Here is a 22,119-nt window from a genome sequence, read left to right as displayed (position 1 = left end):
GAATGCGCTTGCCAGCGCCGAATCATTCGTTGACTACTAATGTAGATAGTACTTGATAGCTGGTGCTCAACCCTCCCTCTTTCATCTCCGAAGGTAACGTCCGACGTGGGTGAGATTGGGTAGTAGTCATTCGGCGCACGGTTATGGTCGGTACAGAAAACTCCTCACTAATCCGCAATGCCGTGAAGTGTCTCGTCAGTGGCAAAGTTTGCACGCTTCGTGAAGGATGTGTAGATGTCCTACGTACGTCGTGAAAATTAGCATCGGTGGCGAAGACAAAACAAAAAACAGGACATCGTCGTTCGCAGGACGTTCATCTTCCGCCGTGTGTTTCCTCGTTTCTGCATGTAAATTACTCAGTATTGAACGGCTCTTACCAACCCATTAGTCGAGAAAATCGATGCCAGCATAGCTTGAAACCGGAAGCCACTAATGTTCAGAGACGCGGTAGAAACACTCACCATGAACATCCAATTACTTGCATCAGGCTTGAGATAGGCCCATAAGACCATACATTATTGCTCACCAGCATCCTTTGATTATATCAAGAGCAAGTCACAGGGCATTGCGGGAAATCAGTTCAGTTCCAGCTCATATCACTACTCCGACCGTTCTAGAAAGCCAGTACGGATAGTTCGACGCGCATGTGCGCATGTGTAAAGGGGAGAAAGTACAAGAAACGTAGTCGTATATGCATGTCTCCTAACACGACAATTGGGGTTGGAGAGGAGATGGGGTAGGGTACTATAGACTCCTGGTGCTGTGCGGTGATTGCGGCCCACGTGACTGTGCCACGACACGCGCCGATACGAGAGCCACCTCGTGCTGAGTACGCAACAAGCAATACAAAGGCACAATATTTGCTGAAAGGCACATAAAGACGACCGCGCTCTTGGGCCCTGTTTGGCGCTCGAGGTTCTCTTCCCTCATGTCATCCCAGCAGAGCACTAGTACACCGGCGTGGACGGAGGACCTGCTCAGGCGATCCTTGCTGGCGGAGGAAATCATTGACGTTCATTTTCATTTGTTCTCCTCCAGGTCAAAATCTTCGAAGAGAGTGCGGCACCCTCGCGTGTTGAACTCCAACACTGCTCTCCTCAAGAACAGTGCAAAATATTTTGCTGACTCTGAGTGTTATGCTATTTCCAACAATGTCTTCCGAGGGACCAATCACCTCGACTTAGTGTTCAGCTCGGAAACCACTCCATCTGGCCCGAAGACGGTAGACGTCAAGGATAGCGACGAATTATTTGACGGGCTTCCGCTGGGTGACTATGGTTACGAAAGTGACAGCGATCTCGAGGACGAGGACGATGGAAACACTGACGAAGATGATGATGGTCAGTGGCACTCAACGTGGCCTTCGATGTTTCACTGTAACATCTGAACTTACACACAAGGGACCCCAGGTTACGAGATGAATTACGATGTCAAGAAAAGTCCGGGCACCATTTCAGGTCCGGACGAGCGTAACGACGAGAAACTCGACACGAAGATTGCCCAAGCGAACTGCGCGAGGCCTTCGGTGTCATATAAAGGCCGCCGTATCTTTGTCAAGGATACTGCATTTCAGACGCACGTTGTCTCGCCGCTGCGAAAGTATGCGAGGCTGACGTGGACCCACCTGGAAGGTGGTACTGCCTCGTGTACTATCTATACACAGGCGTGATTACCTTTTCGCCGCTCATGTCTTCAGGTTCACGGGATTCCCAAAGCCTCACTCCCAACGGCGACAAAAGACCGCTGTGCTCAGCCAAGTCCATGTATGCCCTCGCCACAAAGGTAGGAAAACATAGCCTTCCTATCACTCATAGCCGTGCTTCTGACATGTCACTGCACCCCCAGCTTGGTCTCAACCAACCTCGTGATCAAGCCTTTGCCTTCATTTGTAAGAATGTGAACGAAAACAACGTGTTGCAAGAATTAGCTTGCAGTTTTGCTGGAAGGTTTGCACGCACTTCATATATTGGCTCGTGCACACTCAGAGCGACAACATGATTAGGTATCCAGATGTTCTTGAATCCGAGCTCGACTTGCTTGCGCAGAATTTGGCAACCATTCCCGTTATCCAAGGCTTCCCACAGCTCATGAGACGCATCGCCAAGAATGAGTTGGCCAATGGAGCTGATATTTTGATTGGGCTTCACACACGGATTATTCGGCAGCACTACTTGTCTGTGCCTAACACAACAAGCTCGTCGACCCGACCCGCCCCGGCACTCTCGCTGACCCCACCCACGACAACAGTCCCGCAGGTCCAGCCCGCCACCACAGTCCCGCTGACCCAGCTTGCCCCAACTACTCCATCCCTATTTCATACTCCTCCCACTGTGGCCTCGGCAACGCAGCCATTCTCGTTTCCAACCGCTTTCCTGACCACAAAGGCCGGCGGCGGCGTGTTTGCCAATGCAAGCAAAACGAAGTAATTATATCGTAAACTAATTCCTAGCATTCAAGTGCATAACTGAACACATAATGGATGGCTACTAATTGGGAGGACGTGGTACAGAGAATGAGTGAGTGAGACTCTATGGGTCATTGGCCGTAGCATTCCAAGTGAAAGAGTTGTGTATATGCGGTAATACTCGTTGTAAGGAATGACTATTCCCCTTCGACGCTTTTGATTCTTTTGATTCGGGGTTGTTGTCTTTCCATTACGATTTGATCTGGTGGCCGTGTGGTGGCCACAGACTCGAGATGCACTGGCAAATACACTTACATGTCATACCGTTCAAGTCGATGTCGCCACCCTGCCAAAAGCCCGTGTATCAGCCTTCCTCTGTCAGATTCCAGTCAGATAGAGAGCTTGCAACCCCGCGTCGAGCCGCTTGGCTGCGACGTAGCAGGCAAGTGGTTCAATGCGGTGTGCACCTGAAAGTGCCCCACGACCGTCGACGGTCGCACTACACGTGTAAACAGTCTTTCCCTTTTTCTTCCTTTTCCTTATGTCTTCCTTCTTAGTTTCTCGTTTGCCTCCAGCTGCACTCCGAACGCACACAAGGACATAGTTCTTTTGGTCAGTTCTTCTCGAGCAACCGAAAGACCACCTCTAACGAGAACGGACTATTCGTTGTGATCGAACTCACTTGCATTATTGACGCAGCATTTCGTCGCACGCATATTCGGCTAACGGGACTCCCCCAATCAGAACCTGGCACTCATCTTCATGGGTCATACATTCTCATTCCTCAGCGAATTCGTTCCGCCGAGGCCAAAGTTCACAACTGACGATATCCCCGACCTGACTGGAAAGGTCGTCCTTGTAACCGGCGCTAACGCCGGGATCGGGAAAGAAACCGCTAGAGTATGGTCACCAATTAATGGTGTGTTGGATGTGTGTCAACTGCTCACGTTCTGGACTTCCTAGGTACTTCTTACGAAGAACGCCAAAGTCTGGATTGCCTGCCGTAATGTTTCCAGAGGAGAGGCGGCTCTCATGGAACTCAAGGAACGCACTGGCCGCGATGCGCATCTCCTCAAGCTAAACCTTGCCAACCTCCGGTCCATCAAGGAGGCTTCCGAGGAGTTTCTGAGGTATGTACTAGGTTTCTCGTCGTCGTTTCTTCACTGTATATACCATATTTGCATGACAGCAAGGAAACGCAGCTCCACGTGCTCTTCAACAATGCGTGAGTTTATGCGTGTATGATTCGAGTCCGTACAGACATTGTTCGTGACTTGCGCCTCTCTTTAGAGGTGTCATGCACCCGCCCGTTGAACTACTCACAGATGACGGATATGACCTGCAATTTGGCACTAACGTACTCGGTCACTTTTACCTTACTAAACTCCTCCTTCCTATCCTTCTTTCGACCGCAAAGTCCTCTCCTGTTGGTACCGTCCGCATTGTGAATACCTCTTCGACCGCACACTGGTTCGGAAGTCTTGACTTCGACACTTTCAAAGACACTCCAAAACGGAGGGCGCAGTACGCGATGCCGTTGTATTGCCAGAGCAAAGCGGTATGGCTATGACCATGTGACCCATATGTATATGCACATGATCTCCTGAGATGGACTCGTCAGGCTAACGTCGTGTTCTCTGCGGAGTTGCACCGCCGGTATGGAGATCAGGGTATAGTGTCGACCTCTGCCAACCCAGGTCTGTCTCGAATTTTTCTGCGCGTATCTGTCACATGGCGACCTCCTGAACCTTGGCAACTAGGTCTGATTGCGACTAAACTTTTTCGGAATCACACAGGCATTATTCGGTGGATGGCGGTATGCCGTTCCATGCGGTTGTGTGCTCTAGTTGATGTATTACTTCGTGTTTCAAGGGCGTGGTCCTGTACCAAGTCTCAGACGGTGCGCTCACGCAACTGTACGCGGGTACATCGCTGGAGACTGCTAGGACTTGGCGGTCAGGTGCCGATCTCTCCTTTCCCTTGTTCGCGCGCTGTATAGATAAACGGATCGATGTGCCTGCAGCACTTCGTGCCATGGGCGCGGGTGGGGGAATGCCACCCATATACACAGGATCTGCAACTTGGAAAAGAACTGTGGACTTACTTGGAGGAGCAAGTGGAGAACCTTTACAGAGATGATCTGTGTGAGAATCCAGTGATCTGTATATGACCCTCGTGGCATGGCGCACGGTGACCAGAATTTCCAACCCGGCTTTCGTTCCGTCCAATACTCCTGTTTGTAACTGCGCAGTCCCTGAAGCCTAAACGTTAAACGGGCTGCCGAATTTGCACGCAATATTCTTATGTATGATCCCTATTTCTCCTCTCAACCTTTAGTCCCTTTTATGCCTCAAGGCATACCACCATTTGCGGTTGTTCGTCTCCATGAAAACCAAATAGGATACTTCATACCACAGTAGTGATTCTGATAGCGAGTCCGGCCACCCGGTACTAGTGTTGGCGCTTCCGCTGATAAGGACTTGGCTGCTGCGGGTCGCTACCGCTGTTTGCATCGAACCATTCTATCCGTCCCTCATGATGGTGTGCTTTTGTGCTTGAAATCAGTGTATCGATCTTGCCGTCGGCCTCGCGTCAATTTCGCGCTCACTGTTTAACGAGTTAGTTGGCGCTTAACTGAATTCGGGCGTAAAGGTTTAACCTCTGTTTCCACCAGCCGTTCGGCAACCCTGTACCACCATGGCGTAGGTTCAAATTGATCTCCAAGCTATGCCTATACTCCAACCTTTGCGAGTATCATGTATGGGTTTTCAGGCCGTCATTTCCATTGATTCCGACGTCGCATGAGACAGACATCGAGTTGCGAAGCTGCCGGGTATAATGTTGAATCCATCGAAGTCATTTTCGACGATCATCGACGAAGTATCCCTCGGCGAGGAAAACACCACTTTCGTGAGGATTTCGGTCAACCTCTGTAAGGATTTCTGTTTGGCATATGTATATCCATTCCTCAAACCCTTGGCCTGTATCTAATAGTGCAGTTCGAGGCGAGACAATTTCTTTCTCGGTTGCACATCGAGGGTGGTTTGTTCTACCCAAGAAGGCCCCCGAGGTGATCGAAATCAATGTTCACGATATACTATCCAAACTGCCGACGCAGAGTGAGTCCGATGCGCTATTTTCTCTTCCTCTTTTCTATCTAAATGATGTCTGAGTTTCAGACTGTGTGTAACAGGCTGATCATCACCCTTGGCCTGTCATCCAGTATTGTCTCAGATGTACGTGCGCAGTGGATTTGACCTTGAAACATTTTGATGTAGTATCTACAGAACGCAGGTTCCGGTCGAGACCCTAATTTCCTACAGCCTACTGCTGAGAAACTCCTTAACCTATTTCCTCGGCGAGTGCGTTTAACTCCCTGCGGCGCAAGTATCTTACACTTTTATGTCAGTTGTCGGATACTGGTAATCGGACAGGTAATGAGCATTTGTAGGTGCCACTCAGATGATTTTCAACGAAGATATCTTTGCAGCCCGGTGTTGGGAAATCTACGCTGTTTAACAGAGTCTTTGGAATCGAACAAGCAGTTGAGTGACTGTCAACATACGTACACTCTGACAGTTGAGGATGGGATGCTTAGTCCGCCGAAAATTTCGAGCCAGGACAAGCAGATATTGAGAAGGAACTCGTCTCACCGCAAAACGATCGATTGGTCTTACATTATAGTGACGGTTTCAATCCCGCAGTTGACGCCAACTGTGAGGGCGTGAAGTCATTCATTAAAAAAACGGAAGGAGAAGGAGTACGTCAGAGATCAGCTGCATGCGGTCTGGTAAGTCGTTTCTCAGAGTTGCAAAGACCCCAACAAACGGTTCATGTTGCAGGCTGTGCTTCGGAACACCCATTGTAGAATATGGAGAAAGAGTTCTGTACGAGGGTGCGGAGACATTTTTGAAACGGCATGCGAACGTTCTTCACGACAGTGAGCAAAGTCTGCCTTTTTCGACCCACTTCCTGAATCATCGTTGTCGTTAGTTCCAGCGATCGTCGTCTTCACGAAATACGACAACCTTTTAATTTACCTTGCAATACAAAGAGAAATATATCCAGAGGTGGCGGCGAAGGTGTATTTACAAAGGAACTGTATTCAGCCAATTCAGGACCTCGTCAAAGACACAGAACTCTCATTTGTTGCGGTCAGCTGTGGGTTATATTTGTTTTGATTCTTTTCCGCGGTTCAACCATTGGACTACTAGCAAGCGCCGGGCTTGAGCAAAGCTCCATGAATTAATCCAACTCACTCATGTGAAGGTCGCCGAGACTTTCGCGTCTCAGTTAGGTACACCATTGCCAAAGTCGGCGATGACTGCATGTGCGCTAAGAATGAGACCGCGTCTGAAGATCGAGGGGTCAATAATGTTGGTTCTCTTCACTTGTGTTCGTGTCGTGACCTGAAGAGTTTTCGTATAGCGTCGGGCAGCAGAGTAAGCAGTCACTATAGCGTGGAACTACTCGGATATTCATGCCACTCTGCTAAGGATATTGGAGGACACTGTTTTCATGCGTTAATTTAGGGGGACGCGCGATTGTCAGTTGCCTTGCTGCCATTCATACCGACATCAGGTTCTGTTTGGAATTTCAACGACCCATCTCAGGTGAGTGTCACCCAATTAACACCGCAGTTATTTTCTGAAACCTTCACCACAGTATCTGTACAGCAATGAATTTCGAGAAGTTATGGCAAACATAGCGGGGATCACCAATGCATCAACTCCTGCATTCTCTCGGCTCCCCCGCGTCACTACTACGAACTTCACGAACGAGTAAGTGCTACCGCTACTATTCAGGACGCACCAACATCATACTTAAGGGCAGCCGTACAGTTCAAGGTCTGGAGTTCCCCTCGTGACTTCTGCGCCTACAGTTCAGCCATATAAAGCGGACCCTGTCTTTCTGAGGTCCATTCACCGGCGAATGTGGGTGACGTTGTATCGTACTCAATATTCCCTACGATTTGCCTCCTCTTTAGACGCGACGTGCACCATAGCTTCATGGCTTACATTGTCCATCTGGTACACATCTTGGAGATATTGTTCGCAGTCATGGACGACAAGAATCTTACACGTGACGCCGTAAATTTAGCTATCAACATATACCGCCAGTCGGAAATGTGGCGGAATGCTCACTTGCAAATCAAGGGTTTCGATTGTAGGATCCCGAGTCGCGACGCCGTTCTTGACAAGATTGATTCCTTGGTCGTGATGAGCCCTTTTGACGACAGGGACATCTCCTGGGAGCTTGAAAGGATTCCTCCAGAAGCGCTGGAGCGGGTCGAAGAGTGGTATACAAATAGCGACGATTCAGCGCTTCGAGAACGCCTTGCATCGCTCGCCAATCTGGTTAATGACCTGAACCTGCAGTTTAGCAGGGAGCGTGACATGGATACTTCGGCGGATATCATCAACTTTCAACGTGCTATATTGGATATTACTCCCCCATTGCGCCGAGAACGTCTTACATCCGTTGTCAACCTCGCGAATAGCCTGGACAAGCGATTCAAGGCGAAGGGCGGTATCGAAGATTTGGGTCAAGTCATCGACCTCCGACGCGCTGCCTTGCAGCTCACTTTCCCGGGGCACCAAGGACGTGTGATGTCTCTTGACGACCTTGCAAATGCCCCTAAAGAGTGATTCCTGAGGGATGGCGATATGGATGACTTGAAGGAAGCTATTACCCTCCGACGTGCTTCCCCGCAGCTCACTTCTCCGGGGCATCAAGGGGACGTCGCGTCCCTCGACAACCTTGCGAATAGCCTGCTCGAACGATTCAGGAGGGAGGCCGATGCATCAGACTTGGAGGAAATTATTGTTCTTCGGTGCGCTGCCTTGCAACTCACTCCCCCGGGGCGCCAAGGACATGTCGTCTTTCTCGATAATCTTGCGGATAGCCTGCACGAACGGCACAGGCGTGAGGCAGGTGCATCAGACTTGGCAGAAATCGTTCGCCTCCGATGCACTGCCTTGCAGTTCACTCCACCAGAGCATCCGGAACACCCCGTGTTTCTTGCCAAGCTGTTGGATTGTCTCGATGAGCGGTTTAGCAGGGAGGGTGGCACAAAGGATTTGACGGAAATCATTACCCTCCGACTTACTGCCTTGCAATTCACTCCCCCCGGTCATCCAGGACGCTTCGCGTCTCTTGTCAGCCTCTCAAATAGCCTGCACGAGCGTTTCAGAAGAGGCGACGACTTGGCAGATTTAGATGAAGTTATAACTCTCCGCCGAACTGCACTAGAATGCACTCCACCATCACCTTCCGACAAGTGCATGTCTCTATTAAACCTCGCGACATGTCTCCGTGAAAAATACCAGAGGCTATGTGTCAAGGATGATTTGGCTGAGGCTGTCACGCATGCTCGGTGCTACCCTGGCGCTCTGCCCTTTGGAACATTATGATTCGTGCCTCGACTTTCTTGCAGACTGCGTGGATTTGCTGACCAGAAAATGGAGTCTGCCGAACCTTACGATGCAAGCCATTGGTTCTGGCGCCGGGTCGTCGGGTGTCAAACAGATGGTTCGGAACATTGTCGCTGAAACCATCAAGACTCTCCCACCACGATTACTGAACACGATAACGGGCGTCCTGTGTGATCGGGATGCGCAGATATCGTATTTTGAGGGTAGCATTCATTACGATGAGCTGCTATCCTCCTTGTCCTCCATATCCTTCAAACATGACGATCCTGCATGCAAGGCGTTAGTTCACTCAACAATCTCGAAATTCTTTCGGTACGGTACACTGTCTCATAGGTGGGGCACTGGCGAACCCCTACTACGTGACATCCAAGGAAATAATATCTATGATTTGGGTAATAGAGAAGGCATCGCAAAGCTCCGAAACTTCTCACTTCTCACTCTTCGACACCGCTACTCATGGGCATGGAGTGATACGTGCTGCATCAATAAGGACAGTAGTTCGGAATTACAAGAAGCCATCGCGTCTATGTTTTCTTGGTATCATCATTCGGCCTTAACCAACGTGCATCTCTCCGATGTATCCGACTCAGCTTCATCCACCAATAGCGTCTGGTTCCGACGGGGTTGGACTCTCCAGGAGTTGCTGGCTTCTCCTAGGATCCTCTTTTACACTCAGGACTGGTCCCTCTACAAGGGCTGCACTTCTCCAAACCACAAAGTGGACAGCGCTATTTTCGCAGAGCTTCAAAAGGCAACAGGAATTGGAGAGTCACATCTTAAGAACTTTAGCCCAGGCATAGATGATGCACGCTCTAGGCTTCGATGGGCATCGGCACGTTCTACCACCCGGTCAGAAGATTCTGCTTATTCGCTTTTCAGAATTTTCCAGGTTCATTTACCTGTCATCTACGGTGAATTCGCAGAGGGAGCCCTTGGACGGCTCTTGGTGGAGATCATTTCACGGTCAGGAGATGTCTCAGTTTTAGACTGGGTCGAGGAAGCATTGCCGTTCCATAGCTGTTTCCCTGCAAGCCTCACGCCATACCAGACTTTGTCTTGTGCGCAGTCAATTCCGAGCAACCCTTCCAAATACAATGGCGTTGATCGCGGAGAGGAGCACATATTGTATAACGCCCTTGTGCAGTTACCTTCCCCGCGGTTCGTCGGTCGTAGGCTTGCATTGCCTTGCATCGTCCATCGGATCACAAGGGTAAAACTAGCAACCTCATCCAACACTTCGTGTCATGACTATGAAATTTCTGCAACTAACCTGGTACCTCTGAAGCTCACAATGTCATCCCGCCTTCAGGAGGGTTCAGGTACAACTTTGCCATATGCCCTCATTCGTCCTTGGAGCCCGAAAGTACTTGATCTACTCGCACCCGATGATGTTCTAGGGAGTTTACTAGAATGGCTCGGACAGCCATTTAATGCCCTTCTGCTAGAGTCGTCGCTTCACAACGACTGGAAGAGAATCGCATCTGGTTGCTTAATCAATGTTCGCGTTGAAGATGTAGCTGGTGTTCTCGATAGTCAGTGCCAGATCCTGGAGATCGTGTAGATTTTCGCGTTGTAATCAGCCTTGGTGTGTTCTTCCTCGTTTCTTAGATAATTCTTGTAACGCGACGGGTATACCCAGATTACCGTTCATGCTAGAATACATTTACTCACAACACTATATATTCCCTCGGATTCTACTGCGTTGCGTCAACTTGTACCGATTCGAAATGGGAAGATGATTACTATCCGCACTGCTCATATCACATGTTAAGGGATTCTGCTGCGTGCATGCCATGCGGGACATAGGTAGCGATAAAGAATTACTACTACCAGACCGACGGTGAAAGTGATCACAATCAAAACCGACAACGGCGAACGATAATGATAGCTGAGGCGAAGCCCTTGTAAAGTCCTCCTTCCGCCAAACACATCCAAATACCTTACTCATCATCGTAGAACGTCATCGTTGCTTCCGTCCCCACCATCCCCTCAGCAACCCGCTCAGATCACGCCTAGTCTGCACCGGAGGTTCGGGTGTCTCCGCTCTGACCACCACTTCCAACCTAAATTTGACAGGCTGTCCTTGTTGGCAACGTACTAGTTGGCCTCGGCGCACTCGGACGACTCTGCCCCCTGCCGGCGGTGGATTATGCTATCCATAAATCCGTTAGTCTTGTACATAGAGGGTAAAAGCGGTTGTTGGTGTTGTCGTAGGGGAAGCACTTTGAGTAGTATGGTTCCCCTCCTGGAAAATCGAAGGTAGACTGACCTGCAGGTAAGGTGGGTTAGGGGATATGGTGAATCGCTGTCGGAAGTGTCGAGTTTTGAATGCACAATAGTACTGAACGCCCTTGGCTGATAGCAGGTGTGAACGCTGATTGGCCCACGTCGTCAAGGCTTCTTCAACGCCAACCTATGACAACTTCAAGGTACGAGTCGTAATGCATCCCTAGTCCATCTTCGTTTTTCCCCTCTAGCGGGCGACCTTTATGAAGCCTGCCCTTCTTGCTTGTATGAATTACAGCGTGAAGGTTGATTTTTTCTGCTGAATATGTATGTCTGCTTCTGAGGGCATCTCGAGAGACAGGGAGTCGTCGAGGGAGCGTTCACAATCTGAACGCTCAGGGATAGACCCATGGTTCGTATTTGGGTCAGTTGTTGCCAGGCTTCCCTGTGCTAGATTTCGCGCTTAACGTATGTCACACCGGCCTTTCAAGAGGATATCAAGGCGCCACCTATAATACTGGATGAGCGTCCGGCCGGCAGTCGCATTGTCTGATTCGGAACGTTGAAGCGAGCAGGAAAAACAAGACACGGGGAACTCACCAGCATGACAATTCTTCCGACTGCCCACTGTGCGTGACCACAGCTCACTGGTCCGATGAAAACCAGTAGCAAGGCACACCATCGAATTCTCCCTTGCAACGTATGTGTGTAGCCTATGTCTCATCTGCTTCTGCACTCCGACAATGTGGTTCTGGATGCCTATATTCCCACCGTTTCCATTCGGTTTGCTTTCTGTTCTGTTCGAGGAATTTCGTATTGATACTCCCTGGAAAGTACCTGCGAGCGTGGGAAGTGAGCTCTAAATGTAAGCTTGACGAATTGACTCGCCTGCGGTAGAACGATTAAAGCGTAACTGTACCATAAACGAGCCGAGCCATGAGCAAGGTCAAGAACGGACAAGGTATCCCTAGAAGTAGCGAGAGACACGTTGGTGGCCGGAAACGCATAAGTGGAACGTATCGCAGGTATGAAAACAACGACGATGCATCTTCGATAGTTCACCTCGTTCAACTGGCCATATACCCGGAGTTCCTGGTGATGATGGTGCGTGCATTTCACATTACAGCAGTTGGCCTTGGCCTATGATGTTGTGCCATGTTGGTGGTTGCGATGTCCCCTAGACAATTTGCCCTTGCGTCTTGTGATGAGGTTCAAGGGCAGATTGTTTATACCCAAGGGAATACCTGCGGGCCATTGTACCCGGGAGTTCCCCCCTCGGATCCATAATGAGGGAACCCTTTGTTGTTATGCTCCAGGTAATATCTACAGAGAAAACAACAAAGAATTCCTTCACAAAAGGCATTCATAGCCAGTCCGTGATATGGGAACATGAACGCGGTATGCAAATTCGCTATTTCGGCCAGCTGACTCTGTGTGGGTTTATGATTGGCCAGCGAGCGGAGATAAAACAGAAATGGTAAGAAGTTAGAATCTTTCGTAGTCAATGGTCCAAGTACTAAGCAAAGTCTCGAATCTGGTGAGAGGACCGGCTATTGCCAGCGACGTGAAGCATTTTGGCGAACTCGGGGTGCCTCTTGACTGGCGATGCTGCGCCGAATGAGACGCGTACATGGGACCCAGGAATTCTGAGTGTTTCACGGGCTTCCTCGCAGAAAACGGGTTTGAGGGACTTGTTCGCTTATATATGTGTCAAAGGCATTATCGAGGCGGATGGAGACAGACACGCTGATCAGAAGGTGCGGGTGCAGGTGAACAGGAGACGAGGATGGGGGCCCTCTTTATCTCTGAATCGGCCTATCGTACCACTTTCCATGTGGATCCCAGAGGGACGCATCGTGTTTGTGGAACCAGCCTTTGGCTTTGGTCGGCCTATACAGGGTGGCCTACAAAGTATCCTACGGCGCACTGACACAATTGTAAGTATGCGGGGCCGGCCGTTCACGGATGCACTTGTAGGTGTCAACGGTCACGTGTTAGGCGCTCTTGTACTTATAGAACTGTTTACGCTAGTTTACACCTCAGCGCTTGTGTCTACAACGCTGAGGTGGGTACGGTAACCCCTGAGGACATGCATGTATACTTACCTCCTGTAGTGTGTCTTATCAGGTATTGTCAATGGCAGCACTTGTGTCTACGACGCTGAGCGTGTCTTATCAGTTTACAACAGGTTATGAGCCCTCTTCAACACTGATTCTGACACGACTCATCCATCCGCATATAGGCACATATATACACCTTTAATGTGTGTCTTCACTACCCCCAGCTGCTCCAGACAGTCACTGTTCATCATGGGCAAATTTGATCATATCCCTGAGTTAACCAATGCCTCCACCTTCTTTGCCTGGAAGATGCAGGTGCTTCTGGCCTTAGATTGTGAGGGCGCATATAGTCATGTCAGCGATGGCACAGACCTGCTGGACCCTATTGAGTTTGCATCAGTAAAGCCAAAACCTGCAAATCCTGCCAAGCTCACAGATGATGAGCAGAAGGCGATAGTTGATTGGTCTAAGGCAGATGCTGTGGCAAAGGATGTTTTATGTCAGTGTTTATCGCCAGCTGTTCTTTGTCTCATTCCCCAAGAGAGGTCTACCACTGCTCGGGATGTTTGGGTCACTCTCCATGATAATTTCGACCATGTTGACATTGGCTCACAGCACCTTGTACAAGCAAGGATCTTGCACATGCGTATGAAGGATGCCAGTGACGTGGCTTGTTACTTGTCAGAGCATTCTGCTGCTTGGCATGACCTCATTCGCATGGGGGCGTCCTACTTGGATGAGGAGGCTATCTTCCATCTCATTGAAGGTCTTCTGGAGACTGGCACCTGGCCATCTTTCTGCCTCTTCCTACAAAGCTCCTGTGCTGTTGCAGCTGCTGCCTCTACAGGCACCTCTGTTTCCTCCATGTCCAAGACTTCTGCCTCTACAACCCATTCCTCCATTTCTATGGTGCTATCCATGAGCTCAGTGACTTTTGAGAGTGTTTCGGTCAAGATTGCAGCTGAGGCTCACCATTTGGTCCAACAACTCTCCTTTTTGTCTGTGGGGTCTGAATACACTAATACTGCAACCTCACCTGTTGGCCCACCCAATGTAAACCCAGTGACAGGCCTCTGGAAGACATGCAACAATCTGTCAGGCACCTACTGTGATACTCCTGTTGGCGAGGGCCTCGTTTGTGGTGCTAGCAATCATGATAAGGCACACTGCTTCAAGCCTGGGGGCGGCATGGCTGGTCAATGACCCTCCTGGCGGAAGGGTAAGGGCGACAAGGAAAAGGACAAACTTACTTGGGCCGTGGCGACCACTGCATCCACACCCACTGCACCTGCTCCTCCTGCTCCTACATTAACTCCAGTGGCTGCAGCAGCACTTGACTCTTCTGCAGCCTCTCCTTGGACCACACACTCTGGGGATCTTACTTGCATGGTTATTACTGAGCTTGACAAAGGTGGGGATGCACCTATGCCATCACCAGCCTTAAAGGCATGCCTTGGCACTCTCTCAGCTTCTAGTCTTTTGGACTCGGGCACTTCCTGCATGCTGGTCAGCAATTGCACCTTTTTTCGAACCTATATGCTGGACATGTCTGTGAATATTCAGACAGCCAATCATGGACACTTACCTACTACTGGACATGGTGAATGTCTAGCCTTCCTATCCATTGGCAGTGATAAGTATCAGGTATGACTCACCAATTGTTTGCATGTGCTGCAGGCTGCACTGCACCTCATCTTGGTTGGGTGGATGCTCTGTCAGGGCTGGGGTTGTAATTTCCAGGGAGAACCTGCACGCTGTGAGCTCTCTTACCATGGATGTCCTTTGGGTGGTGTGCAGTTACAGTCAAACAACCTCTGCTTCCTGGACCTTGAGTTCATTTGCTTTGATGCACCCCTACCCCTCACCACCAGCCCAGTCCTCACCGCCTTTGCTCACATCCTGGTCACATACAATTTGTGGCATGCCAGGATTGGCAATGCTGGCAGCAAGGCAGTGGGTCGGTTGTCCTTGATCGTGTCTGGTGTCACCATTAGCTCCCCCTGTCCACAGTCAATCTGCGAGTCCTGTGTGGTCAGGAAGCATGCTCACTCACTGTTCAAACCCTCTAAGAGCCATACCACCGCCTTTCTTGAGCTTGTACACACTGATCTCGGGGGACCTATGCCGGTACAGACCTTCCATGGCAAGTTGTACTTTATGGTTATCCTCAACGACTATACCCACATCCTGGATGTACATCTGCTTGCCCACAAGGACCAGGCTCTTGAAGCCTGGGAGGTCACTTGGACCCGCTGGGAATGGCAGCATGGTATGACGGTCAAGGCTCTGCAGTCGGACAATGGGGGGGAGTTTCTCAGTAATACATTCATCCAGTCCTTGAACTCACAGGGTATTGCTCATTGTTTATCCATGCCATATATGCACCAGCAAAACAGGGTTGCTGAACGGGTTATCTGCATGTTAGAGGGACATGTCTTGGCCATGTTACATCTCGCTCGGCTCCCACTCACTTACTGGGGTGAGGCAATGCTCACAGCTTCCTATCTACATAATCACACAGGGTCACGTGTCTTACTGAATGGGATCATGCCCTATGAAATGTTGCATCACACACGACCTGATCTCAGTCACTTATGGGTTTGGGGCTGTCGAGCTTATGCGCTGTCACACACCAAAGGTGTTTGGTGAGGTGGACATGGATGTAGCTGATGAATGGAGGTGAAGACCATAGCCCTCATGCGAAGAAGGACAGCCAGCAATGTCGGCAGTCATCCCTCGCACAAGAACAAGTTGTTGGTGCCAAAGAAAAAGGAGGAGGCAAGTTAAGCACCAATAAAATTCTTAAGCACCCATGTATGGCATTCCGCTTTTTGACATATCTCCACCAATTCTGCAGACACCAAAACCATTCCCACACTCGCTTGTAGTGCTCAGCCACGCGATCCTACCTTCCAGGATTGGAAAGGATTTGCGCACTCCACATGTTTCTACAGCACTCCCTCCAAAAGATGCTCATTTTGCTAATTCTTCTGATATGGCTGCCTCCACATCAGTCATTTCGCTTGTCCCCTTTGCTAGGGACCATGGCTACATATATCTACCAGGAATTCCTACCAGCTTCTGTCCTGAAGCATCCTGGTACATCCCACCCTCGTCTGCCCCCTCTCAGCCCATCCAGCTTGGACAGCATGTTCTTTTTGTCAGTATGACCTCCAGGAGGACGTTCTTTGGTCGCCTCAGGTCTGTTATTTGCTTGGGAAGGTCTTATGTGGTCGTTTCAGTCTCTCTGGTCCAAGAAGCATATGGATCCTTCCTCCCTGCCCCCTGCAACATCTTCATACCAGTCTTGTCCATCATTCTTCCAAAATTGCAACAGCTACAGTATAATCTACTGTTCTCCACTCTCCCTGATCGCATCCATGATGAGTATGATGCACATCTTGCCTCCTTGTTGCAAGATACAGCAGAAGACACTCCCCCTTCATCCTCTCTTCCAACAGAGCCTTGTTCATGAAGTTTTTATTTGCTTCGCTGAGAGGATGATTTGGGGGGGAAAGTTGCGATCCCCTATGCTCCTGTCACCCCACAGACCCCCAAAGCTTGACCCCTGTTGACATCTGACTCACCCTGTCCGCTTTTGGATGTACTGTATCAGCATCAGATCGGCGCTGCCTCTCTGTCATCCCACTTTGGCCTAGAAGCAATCTCTTCAAGATGTGACATGCACAGCCTCCCCCTAATGCGATTCCAGTGCACTTTCCCAGTTCCTGACATTGCTTGACTCATACTTTGACATTCTGACTGTCTTTGACTCACCTATTGCCAATACTTACCAATCTTTTGACTTTGCTTACTGATTCTTCACTTTTTGGCTTACTTGTCCTTACCAATGCTTACCAATGCTTTCCAAGATGATTACCCATCGCTTACATTCCTTACTCATCAGTTACCAATCACTTACCAAGTGTTTGCACCTTGTTTTCCATAGGCAACGCCCCTGTACTGTATATAAGTCACTGTACTTAGGTAGCAAAAAAAAAAGAAGACATCAGAGAGCCCCTCTTGCTCGCAATTTATCATCTCCCAGTAAATCATTCATCAGCTTTGATAGTTGAGACTTTATTAAGGGTCTAGCTATCATCTACTTCACTTATCATCATCTATCATCCATATACTTCGCTCCAAGCCCTCCCTGAGCTCAGTATGTTATGCCTGAGCATGGTGACTTCTTCAAATAGAATAGGCATGAAGCACGTGAGGTGGGAGACTACGGGCCAAACTTGTTGTAACCCCTATGGCTGAGTTATCGCGATGATTTGACAGAGGTTCTGTCTACTGGCGAGTCCCTAAGGTTGTTCATGCTGAGAGAGAACAAGGATTTAAAGTGAAGGGATGAAGCTCAGTTGCAAGCTATCAAAAAACTGCAGATACAGGATGAAGTATGTAGGATTAAATACTCCTAAGTACGAGTACCGTAGCAGTCATGCGTGATGCGTCACGACGCGTATCCACAGCAGTCAATGAGTTCATCAATGAAACAGAAAGAGTCATCTGGTGTCAATGATGGGGATAGTCAAGGATACGAAGGCTATACCGGCTGTGCAATCAATGTGCAGCAAGGAGCCTGACACCGGATCTATAGTACAACATATAAGCAACATAAATGAGTCAGAGATGAGTCATCGGAGCAAAAAGGAAACAAGTCGTCCATCAGAGAGGGCAGTGGAATACCAGATCACATTGGCAACACGGTCTCAACAGGTATTGGAAATACCTGTAACATGGGAGATCCAAACATTCCCTGGAGCATTTGAGCCCCTAGGATGGCGACAATTACTAGAGACGCAACAAGGCACGTGACGCACATGACTGCAAAGAGTCGAAAAAGGAAGGACCCCTGACGGAAGTGTAACATCACCCCCCCTCTAAGGTCCTCAGACCCTTGAGGATGGACTGGAAGTCACGTTGGCAGGGCGAACAGATAGGGGTCTGCGAGTAGTATAGACGCAGTGTCACACACCAAAGGTGTTTGGTGAGGTGGACATGGATGTAGCTGATGAATGGAGGTGAAGACCATAGCCCTCATGCGAAGAAGGACAGCCAGCAATGTCGGCAGTCATCCCTCACACAAGAACAGGTTGTCAATGCCAAAGAAAAAGGAGGAGGCAGGTTAAGCACCAGTAAAATTCTTAAGTGCCCATGTATGGCATTCTGCTTTTCGACATATCTCCACCAATTCTGCAGACACTGAAACCATTCCCACACTCGCTTGTAGTGCTCAGCCACGCGATCCTACCTTCCAGGATTGGAAAGGATTTGCGCACTCCACATGTTTCTACAGCACTCCCTCCAAAAGATGCTCATTTTGCTAATTCTTCTGATATGGCTGCCTCCACATCAGTCATTTCGCTTGTCCCCTTTGCTAGGGACCATGGCTACATATATCTACCAGGAGTTCCTACCAGCTTCCATCCTGAAGTGTCCTGGTACATTCCACCCTCATCTGCCCCCTCTCAGCCCATCCAGCTTGGACAGTGTGTTCTTTTTGTCAGTATGACCTCCAGGAGGACGTTCTTTGGTCACCTCAGGTCTGTCATTCGCTTGGAAAGGTCTTATGTGGTCATTTCAGTCTCTCCAGTCCAAGAAGCATATGGATCCTTCCTCCCTGCCCCCTGCAAGGTCTTCATACCAGTCTTGTCCATCATTCTTCCAAAATTGCAACAGCTACAGTATAATCTACTGTTCTCCACTCTCCCTGATCGCATCCATGATGAGTATGATGCACATCTTGCCTCCTTGTTGCAAGATACAGCAGAAGACACTCCCCCTTCATCCTCTCTTCCAACAGAGCCTTGTTCATGAAGTTTTTATTTGCTTCGCTGAGAGGATGATTTGGGGGGGAAAGTTGCGATCCCCTATGCTCCTGTCACCCCACAGACCCCCAAAGCTTGACCCCTGTTGACATCTGACTCACCCTGTCCGCTTTTGGATGTACTGTATCAGCATCAGATCAGCACTGCCTCTCTGTCATCCCACTTTGGCCTAGAAGCAATCTCTTCAAGATGTGACATGCACAGCCTCCCCCTAATGCGATTCCAGTGCACTTTCCCAGTTCCTGACATTGCTTGACTCATACTTTGACATTCTGACTGTCTTTGACTCACCTATTGCCAATACTTACCAATCTTTTGACTTTGCTTACTGATTCTTCGCTTTTTGGCTTACTTGTCCTTACCAATGCTTACCAATGCTTTCCAAGATGATTACCCATCACTTACATTCCTTACTCATCAGTTACCAATCACTTACCAAGTGTTTACACCTTGTTTTCCATAGGCAATGCCCCTGTACTGTATATAAGTCACTGTACTTAGGTAGCAAAAAAGAAGACATCAGAGAGCCCCTCTTGCTCGCAATTTATCATCTCTCAGCAAATCATTCATCAGCTTTGATAGTTGAGACTTTATTAAGGGTCTAGCTATCATCTACTTCACTTATTATCATCTATCATCCATATACTTCACTCCAAGCCCTCCCTGAGCTCAGTACAGCTTAGGACATCGAATTAAGTCACCATCCATCCTTCTGTAGGCTGACAGCAGTCTACTCTATTGCTTTCTATCACAGTCTTGCTCCCTCTTTGTCAGGAGCACCCCCAACCCTCAGCACTCATCTTTGAGTGTTGTAACTCGCAGAAACCCTCCCAAAAAAAACAGGTTCTACCATCTAGGTACTGCATAGGCACACCACCACTCGCTTTTGTTGTCTTTTGTGTTGGTTTTGGTTGGTTTTCACCACTGAACCACACTTTGACTCACAGTGGGAACACGTCCTAGTAGCGATGGGCAATGGTGGCAATGGAGTTGATGGTTCCTTGAGGCTCGGAGTAAAGCGGGAGCCACGTCCATTCTGACACGACCAATGTCCCAGGTAACAACACTGGAAACAGGCATGGGGATAAAGGGGGTGGTCAGGAGGAACGGGAGACTGCCCTCCGAGGTAGAACCAAAGTTGACTAGCAGGGACGGGGACGAAGGGAGTCGCAGGGAGAGGGTCGGAGGCGTGGATGGCATTGAAGTAGTTCTTATGGATGCCAGCCCATGACGTGTCTTGCAACAAAACCTCCCAAGCAGAGGTGTGAGTTCTGGTACCAAGACAAGAATCGACCTCTTTAAACAGCTCTCCCGAGTCCACGAACCCTAACTCCACAGCACACCACTGCTTCTCCTTCTCCTGATCTGAGATGTCTTCTTTTAGCTTGACCTCCGAAGCCGATGGTTCCTCTTGCTTCGGGATGATTCGATTGAGGATACAAGAAGTGGGCGGGGCTAAGAACTCTCCTATCTGTTGCTGCCGCAAATGGTGATATGCACCACTGGTGACCGCTTCAGTAAGGTCTGAAGAGGCCTTTTCCAGCATGTCAATCACAATTACCTTGGACAGAGGGGTGGTGCTGCTTAACTTCCGAGTATGGATCTTTGAGACGAGTCCATTGATTACGTCTGACACTCTGTAGACTTTAGACAACATCCCAAAATACTCAACCTGTTCTGGTGAGCACCCGTTAATGTTGTCCCCATTGTTGAAGACATCAAGCGCCCTAACAATGTCCAAGTAATCACTTGCTGAGACTGGTAGTCACTGCTGGTCAAGCCGGGCAGTGGCAGTGGTGGCGAGGAGGTCGAGGGCAGCGTGTTGTGCACTGTCAGAGTAGGTTGTGAAGGTGGTGCGAAGGTTGGTAGGTTTGGTAGCATGGGAGCTACCGGCGAGGGCTGTTGTGTTATCGGGGTCATCGTCAACGCGTGTTTTGCCCTTTCCCTTTCAGTTACTGTCCCCACCGAGGGGGACTCTGGCCTTCGGGGCTGGGACACACTTGACCGAGATCCCCTTGAATGGACGCAGTCTGAGAGCGCAGGTGACAGGGGGCAATATCGGACGGCGTTGGGAGACCGGCAAGGAGAATCCAGACACATGAAAGCTGGAGGGGGACGTTGGAGGTGAGGGTGGGGCATAGACATTGATGGGGGGAATGACCCCATCGTCATCGGTGTAGTAAATGGATTCTCTGGCAAAGGGGATGTTGGCATAGTCGTTTTTGGTATTGACTGAGCGGGGAGAGTCCATTTAGCTTCGCAGGTGATGGGCAAGTTTGTATTGTTCGAGGGCCTCAGATGCATGATCTTTTATGTGTTCTTCAGGTTCCCATGTATTGGACGAATGGGGAAATCCCTTCCACTTGATCAGGTATTGCCTCTTCCCTCTTTGCCCGTCAACCTTGTGATTCAGGACTGACTCGACCTCCCACTCGATCTCATTGTTGACTAACTTGGGAAGGGGAGCTGCGGGCACAGTTCCATAAGTATCATTTTCGGTGTACGGAAAGATGCGGGACCCATGAAACACCAGGTGAACCTTCCAAGTTTCCAGGAGGTCCAATCGGAATGCGACTGGCAACACCTCTTGAGTCACTTTGAAGGGTCCGAGTCTCTGGGGTGCAATCTTGTTGCACTGGTTTTTGATCTGAAGGTGGCTGGTATCCAGGAGGACCTTGTCTCCTATTTTCGGCGCAACATATGTCCCTTTTGAGCGTGCTCGCATCAAGTCCTGTGTCTTCTTGTGAGCAAGGATGGCGACATCCCGATTTGATGCGAGTCGTTCCAGCCTTTCATCAACCGAAGGGATCGGGGTGAGCCAGACCTCTGGATAGGGGGAGGGTTCGTATCCAAGGATAAGCAAGAAAGGTGTCATTTGATGTATGGAGTGGACCCAAGAGTTGTGAGCGAACTCGGCAGAGGGTAACTTGGCTGCCCACAAGTTTGGGAACTCGGAACAATACAGCCTGAGATACCCTTTGACCTCTTGATTGACCCATTTGCTTTCTCCATTTGTTTGTGGGTGGTATCCTGTAGACAACTTGGGTTTGACTCCTATAGCTTTGTACAACTCCTTGGTAAATGAGGACGCAAACTGAGGCCCGCGATTGGATATTACTGACTCCGGGACGCCATATCGGGAATATATGAACTGATGGAAT

At 49.5% G+C, this 22,119-nt stretch overlaps 5 protein-coding genes across 5 annotated transcripts; all 5 read left to right on the top strand.

The window, feature by feature from the left end:
* Positions 1-834: 834 nt before the first annotated feature.
* On the top strand, positions 835-2,562 carry F5J12DRAFT_423628 (uncharacterized protein). The gene is made up of 5 exons (XM_051739358.1): positions 835-1,340; positions 1,410-1,575; positions 1,632-1,782; positions 1,846-1,946; positions 2,003-2,562. Exons 1-5 carry the CDS (start codon positions 929-931, stop codon positions 2,424-2,426), a joined length of 1,254 nt encoding a protein of 417 aa, XP_051595998.1. The 5' UTR covers positions 835-928; the 3' UTR covers positions 2,427-2,562.
* A 298-nt stretch (positions 2,563-2,860) lies between these two features.
* On the top strand, positions 2,861-4,447 carry F5J12DRAFT_858316 (short-chain dehydrogenase). Its single transcript, XM_051746756.1, has 8 exons — positions 2,861-2,911; positions 2,962-3,016; positions 3,104-3,304; positions 3,368-3,534; positions 3,594-3,629; positions 3,695-3,962; positions 4,026-4,101; positions 4,165-4,447. The coding sequence occupies exons 3-8, from the start codon at positions 3,167-3,169 to the stop codon at positions 4,401-4,403; spliced, it is 924 nt and encodes a 307-aa protein (XP_051595997.1). The 5' UTR covers positions 2,861-2,911; positions 2,962-3,016; positions 3,104-3,166; the 3' UTR covers positions 4,404-4,447.
* Positions 4,448-5,199: 752 nt separating this feature from the next.
* F5J12DRAFT_423663 (uncharacterized protein) lies at positions 5,200-6,840 on the top strand. The gene is made up of 11 exons (XM_051739359.1): positions 5,200-5,336; positions 5,399-5,523; positions 5,578-5,640; positions 5,692-5,762; positions 5,814-5,838; positions 5,895-5,948; positions 6,003-6,194; positions 6,247-6,344; positions 6,398-6,565; positions 6,619-6,780; positions 6,833-6,840. The coding sequence occupies exons 2-10, from the start codon at positions 5,488-5,490 to the stop codon at positions 6,632-6,634; spliced, it is 723 nt and encodes a 240-aa protein (XP_051595996.1). The 5' UTR covers positions 5,200-5,336; positions 5,399-5,487; the 3' UTR covers positions 6,635-6,780; positions 6,833-6,840.
* Positions 6,841-7,623: 783 nt separating this feature from the next.
* Positions 7,624-8,817, top strand: F5J12DRAFT_726582 (uncharacterized protein; the record flags this gene model as incomplete). The annotated part of the gene is given in 2 exon segments (XM_051741733.1): positions 7,624-8,048; positions 8,061-8,817. 2 exon segments carry the CDS (start codon positions 7,624-7,626, stop codon positions 8,815-8,817), a joined length of 1,182 nt encoding a protein of 393 aa, XP_051595995.1.
* A 115-nt stretch (positions 8,818-8,932) lies between these two features.
* F5J12DRAFT_726616 (uncharacterized protein) lies at positions 8,933-9,829 on the top strand (the record flags this gene model as incomplete). Its single annotated transcript, XM_051741738.1, has 1 exon — positions 8,933-9,829. A coding segment is annotated over one exon (897 nt), but the record flags the coding sequence as incomplete, so codon positions are not given.
* Between the last annotated feature and the right edge of the window lie 12,290 nt (positions 9,830-22,119).

Source organism: Pisolithus orientalis (assembly GCF_024613125.1).
Source record: "Pisolithus orientalis strain OTSU chromosome Unknown F5J12scaffold_45, whole genome shotgun sequence".
NCBI classification, from domain to species: Eukaryota; Fungi; Basidiomycota; class Agaricomycetes; order Boletales; family Pisolithaceae; genus Pisolithus; species Pisolithus orientalis.
Note: the sequence above shows the minus strand (reverse complement) of the source record. Positions and strands in the feature narration are given on the sequence as shown.